The sequence below is a fragment of the Falco rusticolus genome, chromosome 3 (assembly GCF_015220075.1).
Source record: "Falco rusticolus isolate bFalRus1 chromosome 3, bFalRus1.pri, whole genome shotgun sequence".
NCBI classification, from domain to species: domain Eukaryota; kingdom Metazoa; phylum Chordata; class Aves; order Falconiformes; family Falconidae; genus Falco; species Falco rusticolus.
This window is the reverse complement of record NC_051189.1, coordinates 12,666,719-12,676,145: the sequence shown is the minus strand read 5'-3', so window position 1 is coordinate 12,676,145 and position 9,427 is coordinate 12,666,719. Positions and strand designations below refer to the sequence as shown.

Below are 9,427 nucleotides of genomic sequence, written 5' to 3'. Positions count from 1 at the left end.
ATTAGGAAAGAGTTGACCTGAGGCACTTGTAGGCAAAAGTGCAGAGCCTGTGAAGTAAGCAGGAGGAGCAAGAGCCAGTTGCCAGATCACAGAACTATGGCATCACAGAACTCCCTGAGACTAGTAGGACAGCTTGTGTGACTAGAGTGCTGTAATAGATGCATACGGGCTCTACAGGACAGACGTGCAGGGGCTGGGTGTTGTGTGAAGTTGCAAGTCATCTATTTGGAGATATTCAATGGGACCAATGAGTCACTGGCTGTTGTGTGGTCTGCCTAAAGGAAGCTCATGGGTGTTTTGTGGTTTATTCCCCAGGTGAGCAGTGCTGATGTGTGCTGGGGCTTTTGTGCCAACTCTCCTGCCTAAGCATCGTGGCAATGAGGTTATCTGCACTCCCTCAATAAGGGTGCATGGAGTCACCCTTAGTGAGCAAGGTTTTAACAAAAGGTGATGTGCACTTGAAGGTCTTCAAGTCTGGCTCTATGGAGCTTTCAGTGTGAGGCAGAGAGCAGAAGATAGTGTGGTACTTCTCAAGTATTCTCTTGATGCTGGTTGCGAACTATTCTTCAGAGAAATAGTGGGAGAATGTTAAGAAATCAGAGAGATGCCTTGGGCAGAAATGGCTCCAGGAGAGAATAGAGTAGAGTATTGCCAATGCCCTTCGGAATATGGAATGGAAACAAAGGCAAAACCTGAACACCTGTTGGGAAATTACACATTGTGCCTCTGTACTTTTCTCCTTCATTTTTTAAGCTCTGTTTATTGCAGCTTTCACTTCTGCTTCACTGCAACAGTTTTTGTGAGGGGTGGAGAGTGGTGCTGAGGAGATGAGATGGTTAAAAGTGTGCTGAAAGGAAGAGATTGCATAAGAGGCATCGCCAGATGAACAATAATGTATCCAAACTTTTGTAAGGGTGTGCATCATGTGCTGGAATGAAAAAATTTACATAACTGTGTTGGTCTTGACACCATCGGGAACAAATGCACAGCTGTCTTCAACAACAAACATGTCCGTATTCGGATAGGACAGCTTCAGCAGGCGTAAAGGAAGCTGAGCAATGGATGATTACCCAGAAAGCTGAATAGCCTGCTGAGGCCTGGCTTTGTGCCGTTTTAGAGTGGAAGAGCCTTGGGAGAAGAAAGGAGATGGAGGCGTGTGGTGCTGGGATGCAGGAGATTTTATTGAGGCAAAAGAGTGAAAAGGCAGGAGCACGCAGTGGAAGGGAACCGTTCTGAGGTGCAAGTAGGGCGACCGTCAGCCCAGGTCCTTTGCTTGCAGAAGATTTTGCCAGAGCACCGAGGTCTTCCTTTCCTGCGGTGGGAGCAGCGCGGGGGAGGTGCCCCGGTGGTGAGCAGGCTTTTGCAGCGGAGAGTAGCGTACGTAGCAGTAGGGGCGATGCAAAGAAGACAGTGGGAGAAGAGGAGGAGGTAGGTGGGCCATGTATCCTGGCAGCCGGGGCTGGCCCCTTCCGTGCTACTTTGCTTGGTGCCTTGAGAGGAGGAGGTGCGGGTGGCAGGTCCCCGTTCCAGCAGCAGGCGGGAGGTGCGTCCTCAGTCCATGCCGTGGCTTGCAGGGTGTGTGTGGTGTGGAGGGCCCTTAGCAGGGCAGGCAGGCTCTTCTGGCGCCATAGCAGCCCAGGCCTCCGAGGCCGTAACCGTAGCCAAAGCCACCGGAGGAGACGGGCACTCCCTGGGAGCTGAGGATGTTGCCCACAGCAGCCGATGAGGAGGATCCGACGGCGGTGCTCTGGGGGAAGGAGGTGAGGATGGGTCCCGGCAGGGTGACCAGCACGGTGGAAGGCTGGATGACGACGCGGGAGTCCTCGCACTGCCTGACGCAGGGCTCGTTGCAGCTGTTAGCCAGCGGGGTGGGTCCGCAGGGGCTGCAGAGGTTGTTGCAGGCCATGTCTGCGGTGTGGAGTGTCCCTGTAAGAGAGGGTGTTGAGGAAGCGGAGGGTGTTGGGGGGGGCGCGAGGGGTGTCGTTACAGGAGGGCAAGGGAGTGTGGAGGCGCGGTGTGGGGCTGCGGGGAGTGTGGTGGTGTTGAGTCGTGGGGGCTGCTGAGTCTGGTGTCAGCGCGTGCTGGAAGAGACGGGGCGTGTGGGGCAGGAGAAGGAGGGGAAGGGGCTTCAGGCTCACCTTGTTGACTGCGGGGGAGAAGGCGTCAGGAGAAGCGTGTGATGGAGAGAGGCGCTGGGCCGTCTTTTATGCTGGTCTGAGGGGGCGGGACAGGCTTTGCGCGTGACGGCATTTTGCAGCAAGCAGCTGTTGCGTGCCAGAGCTTGGCAGGTAATGAGGTGGGGGGGGTGTGTCCCTTCCCACAACGCTCCCTTCTCATGTCGTCCTCTTGAGGATGTGTCCGTCTGTCCCTGGCGTCAGCTTTGAAGTGAGAGCAGGTATCTGGGAGGATTTGCATGGAAGGTGCGTGTCAGGGCATTTGGCAGACGTGGCCAAAGCATAGGAGAGGTGGGGTGTTGTCAGTGAGGTCATGCCGTGGCACTCGTGTGGTGTGGTTTGCGGGTGCGTTGCGAAGAGGGGCCCCCACTTGTTCATGGGCCTGGAAGGCTGTTGTGGGCTTTGGAGGTGTGCCGGGCATGAGTGTCGGCCCCTTCCGTGGCATTTGGTCCCTGCCTGCCTTGCTGCCAGCTTGCTAAGCCTGACTGTAGGCCTGGCCTTTCCCACTGAGCGTGCTCTGTGTGTGCCTTGTTGCCCGCCTTGCTTGAAAGGTTGTAGCTGGGAGAAAGGGGCCTGCGTGTCTGGGCTTGTGCCCCCTGGGATCCGTCCCTGGGGGTGTCAGTGCGGGCAGGCAGAGGAGGGCTGTTTGGGAGAGCAGGCCATTTTCCTGGCAGCCCTGGCTGAGAGCTCGCCGGTCCTGTGACGAGAGGTGCCCTGCCTGGCTCCGCCGGTGCTTGTGTTGGCCCCTCCATCGTGGACCCCTGAGGTGGGGCTTGGGCTGTGGTGTGACGCATCCAAAGGAGAGCAGCGAATGCGGTGAAGGATCGAGAGAAGAAGCCTTAGAAGTAGCGGTTGAGGGAAGCGGGGCTACTGCGTTTTCAGAAGGCGGCGGCTGAGGGGAGGCCCTATCGGTGTCTCCAAGTACCTGAGAGGAGGTTGTAACGAGGAGGTTGTGAGTCTCTCATCCCTAGCAACAAGTGCTAGGGCAAGAGGAAAGGGCCTCATGTTGCGCCAGGCAAAGTTTAGTTTGGCTATGATGAGAAATTTCTTCACCGAGAGGGTTATCAAGCACTGGAAGGGGCTGCCCAGGGCAGTGGTTGAGTCACCATTGTGGGAGGTGTTTAAAAGACACGTAGACGTGGCGCTTAGGGACATGGATTAGTGGTGGCCTTGGCAGTATTAGGTTAACGGTTGGACTCGATAATGTTAAGGGTCCTTTGCAACCGAAGTGACTCTTATGATTGTGTATGAGGCAGCGTGCGAGGGCAGGTGAGTTTCTGGAGAGCCCGTATGTGTGCTGAAAGGCGGAGCAGAGCTGGGAGCGGCAGGCAGGGGAGGCTGGCACTCCTGGGCCTTTGGTGGGGTCTGTGCTTGGGGCGAGTGTCGAGGGGTGAGGCCAGTTCTCTGCGCAGAGCTTGACAGGGTGAAAGGGAATTTGGCGATTGCCGAGGGGAGCTGGGTTTGAGCATGCGGCACGGGGCTGCAGAGCCGAGGCTGTGGTGGTGGTGGTGGTGCGTGCGGAAGGGTTGATGAGTGGCAAGGCCTGCCCCCGCTGAGGCAAGGTGAGTGTTTTTCAGGCTGTTTGTCAGGTGATCTGTGGTTGTTGCTGAGGAAGATGAAGGGAGGTAGGAAGGAGTGGTGTGGGAGTGGGTGTTTGTAAGTGCCCGGGGCCTGTCGTGTTGCTCCCAGGAATGCCGAGGCATCTGGCATTGCGGAGGCCTCCTTGTGAGGCCGCTGTGCATTTTCCTGGAAAGGTCATAGTGCCTGGGGGCAGCTCCTGAAGAGTGGAAGGGAGCTGGTACCCCTCGTGTCCCGCAGAAGATGGTGCGGGAGGCTCTGGGAAAGCAGAGGCCGGTGAGCCTGAGCCTGTTCCCGGGGCAGGTGATGGAAGCAATGCTGCTGGAAATCACTGCCAAGGCCAGGACGGACGGAAGGTGTTGGGGGGTGTTTGGCGTGGATTTTGGAAGGGCAAATCATGCTTGAGTGAGCTGCGTGTCTTCCGCGTTGAGGCGAGTGGGCGTTGGGCGAGGGGAGAGCAGTGGCTGTTGCTGAGGCGTACTTGAAGGAAGCCTTTGTCGCTGTCTCCTGGTACGTGCTCCTAGACGAGCTGAGAAAGTGCGGGTTGCGTAAGCGGCCGGTGCGGTGGCCTGCAAAGCGGCTGAAGGGCTGTGCCCAGAGGCTTGCGATCAGTGGTAGGACAAGAGGCCATGTTCAGAAGTGAAAGCATCTGGAATTGCCCGGGCAAAGGCGGCAGGGCTTTTTCAGTGTGAGGGTGGTCAAAGAGTGGAAGAGGTGGTGGCGGCTCCATTCTCGGAGGTACTGAAGACGCGAGTGGCTGTGGTCCCAGACAATCTGCTCTAGCTGGCCCTGCTTGAGCACTGGGGTGGAAGGACATGCTCTGCAGAGATTCCTGCCCATCTCTAAATGTTTCTGTGATCCTTTTTTGCTGGGGAGGGTGCGGAAGAGAGTTAGTCAAGCATGTGTTGGCACGGGGAGCCTCGGTCGGAGGTGTGCGCAGGGAGCGTTGTCGTATCGGAGGCTTTTTCTGAGCCAGTGCTGGGCTTGTGTCATGCTGTGTATGCCTGCAGGTGCGAGTGTGTGTTGTCGCTGGTGGCCTGTGTCCTCAGAGAGGCTGAGTGCCCTTTTCCCCCCAACCCCGCCGGCCTGTTGAGGCCTGGCTTTGTGCCATTTTAGAGTGGAAGAGCCTTGGGAGAAGAAAGGAGATGGAGGCGTGTGGTGCTGGGATGCAGGAGATTTTATTGAGGCAAAAGAGTGAAAAGGCAGGAGCACGCAGTGGAAGGGATCCGTCCTAAGGTGCAAGTAGGGCGACCGTCAGCCCAGGTCCTTTGCTTGCAGAAGATTTTGCCAGAGCACCGAGGTCTTCCTTTCCTGCGGTGGGAGCAGCGCGGGGGAGGTGCCCCGGTGGTCTTTGGCTTGTGAGCAGGCGTTTGCAGCGGAGAGTAGCGGACGTAGCAGTAGGGGCGATGCAAAGAAGACAGTGGGAGAAGAGGAGGAGGTAGGTGGGCCATGTATCCTGGCAGCCGGGGCTGGCCCCTTCCGTGCTACTTTGCTTGGTGCCTTGAGAGGAGGAGGTGCGGGTGGCAGGTCCCCGTGCCAGCAGCAGGCGGGAGGTGCGTCCTCAGTCCATGCCGTGGCTTGCAGGGTGTGTGTGGTGTGGAGGGCCCTTAGCAGGGCAGGCAGGCTCTTCTGGCGCCATAGCAGCCCAGGCCTCCGAGGCCGTAACCGTAGCCAAAGCCGCCGGAGGAGACGGGCACTCCCTGGGAGCTGAGGATGTTGCCCACAGCAGCCGATGAGGAGGATCCGACGGCGGTGCTCTGGGGGAAGGAGGTGAGGATGGGTCCCGGCAGGGTGACCAGCACGGTGGAAGGCTGGATGACGACGCGGGAGTCCTCGCACTGCCTGACGCAGGGCTCGTTGCAGCTGTTAGCCAGCGGGGTGGGTCCGCAGGGGCTGCAGAAGTTGTTGCAGGCCATGTCTGCGGTGTGGAGTGTCCCTGTAAGAGAGGGTGTTGAGGAAGCGGAGGGTGTTGGGGGGGCGCGAGGGGTGTCGTTACAGGAGGGCAAGGGAGTGTGGAGGCGCGGTGTGGGGCTGCGGGGAGCGTGGTGGTGTTGAGTCGTGGGGGCTGCTGAGTCTGGTGTCAGCGCGTGCTGGAAGAGACGGGGCGTGTGGGGCAGGAGAAGGAGGGGAAGGGGCTTCAGGCTCACCTTGTTGACTGCGGGGGAGAAGGCGTCAGGAGAAGCGTGTGATGGAGAGAGGCGCTGGGCCGTCTTTTATGCTGGTCTGAGGGGGCGGGACAGGCTTTGCGCGTGACGGCATTTTGCAGCAAGCAGCTGTTGCGTGCCAGAGCTTGGCAGGTAATGAGGTGGGGGGTGTGTCCCTTCCCACAACGCTCCCTTCTCATGTCGTCCTCTTGAGGATGTGTCCGTCTGTCCCTGGCGTCAGCTTTGAAGTGAGAGCAGGTATCTGGGAGGATTTGCATGGAAGGTGCGTGTCAGGGCATTTGGCAGACGTGGCCAAAGCATAGGAGAGGTGGGGTGTTGTCAGTGAGGTCATGCCGTGGCACTCGTGTGGTGTGGTTTGCGGGTGCGTTGCGAAGAGGGGCCCCCACTTGTTCATGGGCCTGGAAGGCTGTTGTGGGCTTTGGAGGTGTGCCGGGCATGAGTGTCGGCCCCTTCCGTGGCATTTGGTCCCTGCCTGCCTTGCTGCCAGCTTGCTAAGCCTGACTGTAGGCCTGGCCTTTCCCACTGAGCGTGCTCTGTGTGTGCCTTGTTGCCCGCCTTGCTTGAAAGGTTGTAGCTGGGAGAAAGGGGCCTGCGTGTCTGGGCTTGTGCCCCCTGGGATCCGTCCCTGGGGGTGTCAGTGCGGGCAGGCAGAGGAGGGCTGTTTGGGAGAGCAGGCCATTTTCCTGGCAGCCCTGGCTGAGAGCTCGCCGGTCCTGTGACGAGAGGTGCCCTGCCTGGCTCCGCCGGTGCTTGTGTTGGCCCCTCCATCGTGGACCCCTGAGGTGGGGCTTGGGCTGTGGTGTGACGCATCCAAAGGAGAGCAGCGAATGCGGTGAAGGATCGAGAGAAGAAGCCTTAGAAGTAGCGGTTGAGGGAAGCGGGGCTACTGCGTTTTCAGAAGGCGGCGGCTGAGGGGAGGCCCTATCGGTGTCTCCAAGTACCTGAGAGGAGGTTGTAACGAGGAGGTTGTGAGTCTCTCATCCCTAGCAACAAGTGCTAGGGCAAGAGGAAAGGGCCTCATGTTGCGCCAGGCAAAGTTTAGTTTGGCTATGATGAGAAATTTCTTCACCGAGAGGGTTATCAAGCACTGGAAGGGGCTGCCCAGGGCAGTGGTTGAGTCACCATTGTGGGAGGTGTTTAAAAGACACGTAGACGTGGCGCTTAGGGACATGGATTAGTGGTGGCCTTGGCAGTATTAGGTTAACGGTTGGACTCGATAATGTTAAGGGTCCTTTGCAACCGAAGTGACTCTTATGATTGTGTATGAGGCAGCGTGCGAGGGCAGGTGAGTTTCTGGAGAGCCCGTATGTGTGCTGAAAGGCGGAGCAGAGCTGGGAGCGGCAGGCAGGGGAGGCTGGCACTCCTGGGCCTTTGGTGGGGTCTGTGCTTGGGGCGAGTGTCGAGGGGTGAGGCCAGTTCTCTGCGCAGAGCTTGACAGGGTGAAAGGGAATTTGGCGATTGCCGAGGGGAGCTGGGTTTGAGCATGCGGCACGGGGCTGCAGAGCCGAGGCTGTGGTGGTGGTGGTGGTGCGTGCGGAAGGGTTGATGAGTGGCAAGGCCTGCCCCCGCTGAGGCAAGGTGAGTGTTTTTCAGGCTGTTTGTCAGGTGATCTGTGGTTGTTGCTGAGGAAGATGAAGGGAGGTAGGAAGGAGTGGTGTGGGAGTGGGTGTTTGTAAGTGCCCGGGGCCTGTCGTGTTGCTCCCAGGAATGCCGAGGCATCTGGCATTGCGGAGGCCTCCTTGTGAGGCCGCTGTGCATTTTCCTGGAAAGGTCATAGTGCCTGGGGGCAGCTCCTGAAGAGTGGAAGGGAGCTGGTACCCCTCGTGTCCCGCAGAAGATGGTGCGGGAGGCTCTGGGAAAGCAGAGGCCGGTGAGCCTGAGCCTGTTCCCGGGGCAGGTGATGGAAGCAATGCTGCTGGAAATCACTGCCAAGGCCAGGACGGACGGAAGGTGTTGGGGGGTGTTTGGCGTGGATTTTGGAAGGGCAAATCATGCTTGAGTGAGCTGCGTGTCTTCCGCGTTGAGGCGAGTGGGCGTTGGGCGAGGGGAGAGCAGTGGCTGTTGCTGAGGCGTACTTGAAGGAAGCCTTTGTCGCTGTCTCCTGGTACGTGCTCCTAGACGAGCTGAGAAAGTGCGGGTTGCGTAAGCGGCCGGTGCGGTGGCCTGCAAAGCGGCTGAAGGGCTGTGCCCAGAGGCTTGCGATCAGTGGTAGGACAAGAGGCCATGTTCAGAAGTGAAAGCATCTGGAATTGCCCGGGCAAAGGCGGCAGGGCTTTTTCAGTGTGAGGGTGGTCAAAGAGTGGAAGAGGTGGTGGCGGCTCCATTCTCGGAGGTACTGAAGACGCGAGTGGCTGTGGTCCCAGACAATCTGCTCTAGCTGGCCCTGCTTGAGCACTGGGGTGGAAGGACATGCTCTGCAGAGATTCCTGCCCATCTCTAAATGTTTCTGTGATCCTTTTTTGCTGGGGAGGGTGCGGAAGAGAGTTAGTCAAGCGTGTGTTGGCACGGGGAGCCTCGGTCGGAGGTGTGCGCAGGGAGCGTTGTCGTATCGGAGGCTTTTTCTGAGCCAGTGCTGGGCTTGTGTCATGCTGTGTATGCCTGCAGGTGCGAGTGTGTGTTGTCGCTGGTGGCCTGTGTCCTCAGAGAGGCTGAGTGCCCTTTTCCCCCCAACCCCGCCGGCCTGTTGAGGCCTGGCTTTGTGCCATTTTAGAGTGGAAGAGCCTTGGGAGAAGAAAGGAGATGGAGGCGTGTGGTGCTGGGATGCAGGAGATTTTATTGAGGCAAAAGAGTGAAAAGGCAGGAGCACGCAGTGGAAGGGATCCGTCCTAAGGTGCAAGTAGGGCGACCGTCAGCCCAGGTCCTTTGCTTGCAGAAGATTTTGCCAGAGCACCGAGGTCTTCCTTTCCTGCGGTGGGAGCAGCGCGGGGGAGGTGCCCCGGTGGTCTTTGGCTTGTGAGCAGGCGTTTGCAGCGGAGAGTAGCGGACGTAGCAGTAGGGGCGATGCAAAGAAGACAGTGGGAGAAGAGGAGGAGGTAGGTGGGCCATGTATCCTGGCAGCCGGGGCTGGCCCCTTCCGTGCTACTTTGCTTGGTGCCTTGAGAGGAGGAGGTGCGGGTGGCAGGTCCCCGTGCCAGCAGCAGGCGGGAGGTGCGTCCTCAGTCCATGCCGTGGCTTGCAGGGTGTGTGTGGTGTGGAGGGCCCTTAGCAGGGCAGGCAGGCTCTTCCGGCGCCATAGCAGCCCAGGCCTCCGAGGCCGTAACCGTAGCCAAAGCCGCCGGAGGAGACGGGCACTCCCTGGGAGCTGAGGATGTTGCCCACAGCAGCCGATGAGGAGGATCCGACGGCGGTGCTCTGGGGGAAGGAGGTGAGGATGGGTCCCGGCAGGGTGACCAGCACGGTGGAAGGCTGGATGACGACGCGGGAGTCCTCGCACTGCCTGACGCAGGGCTCGTTGCAGCTGTTAGCCAGCGGGGTGGGTCCGCAGGGGCTGCAGAAGTTGTTGCAGGCCAT

The 9,427-nt window shown here is 59.0% G+C and overlaps 3 protein-coding genes across 3 annotated transcripts; all 3 read right to left on the bottom strand.

Moving 5' to 3' along the window:
• Nucleotides 1-1,597: 1,597 nt before the first annotated feature.
• On the bottom strand, nucleotides 1,598-1,906 carry LOC119145266 (feather keratin-like). Its single transcript, XM_037381569.1, has one exon. The coding sequence runs from the start codon at nucleotides 1,904-1,906 to the stop codon at nucleotides 1,598-1,600; it is 309 nt and encodes a 102-aa protein (XP_037237466.1).
• A 3,452-nt stretch (nucleotides 1,907-5,358) lies between these two features.
• Nucleotides 5,359-5,668, bottom strand: LOC119145263 (feather keratin-like). Its single transcript, XM_037381563.1, has one exon. The coding sequence runs from the start codon at nucleotides 5,666-5,668 to the stop codon at nucleotides 5,360-5,362; it is 309 nt and encodes a 102-aa protein (XP_037237460.1). The 3' UTR covers nucleotide 5,359.
• Nucleotides 5,669-9,118: 3,450 nt separating this feature from the next.
• LOC119144108 (feather keratin 1-like) lies at nucleotides 9,119-9,427 on the bottom strand. Its single transcript, XM_037379029.1, has one exon. The coding sequence runs from the start codon at nucleotides 9,425-9,427 to the stop codon at nucleotides 9,119-9,121; it is 309 nt and encodes a 102-aa protein (XP_037234926.1).

Excerpts from the sequence above, each read along its gene's own strand:
- LOC119145266 (XM_037381569.1), bottom strand. The coding sequence starts at position 1,906 with ATGGCCTGCAACAACCTCTGCAGCCCCTGCGGACCCACCCCGCTGGCT.
- LOC119145263 (XM_037381563.1), bottom strand. The coding sequence starts at position 5,668 with ATGGCCTGCAACAACTTCTGCAGCCCCTGCGGACCCACCCCGCTGGCT.
- LOC119144108 (XM_037379029.1), bottom strand. The coding sequence starts at position 9,427 with ATGGCCTGCAACAACTTCTGCAGCCCCTGCGGACCCACCCCGCTGGCT.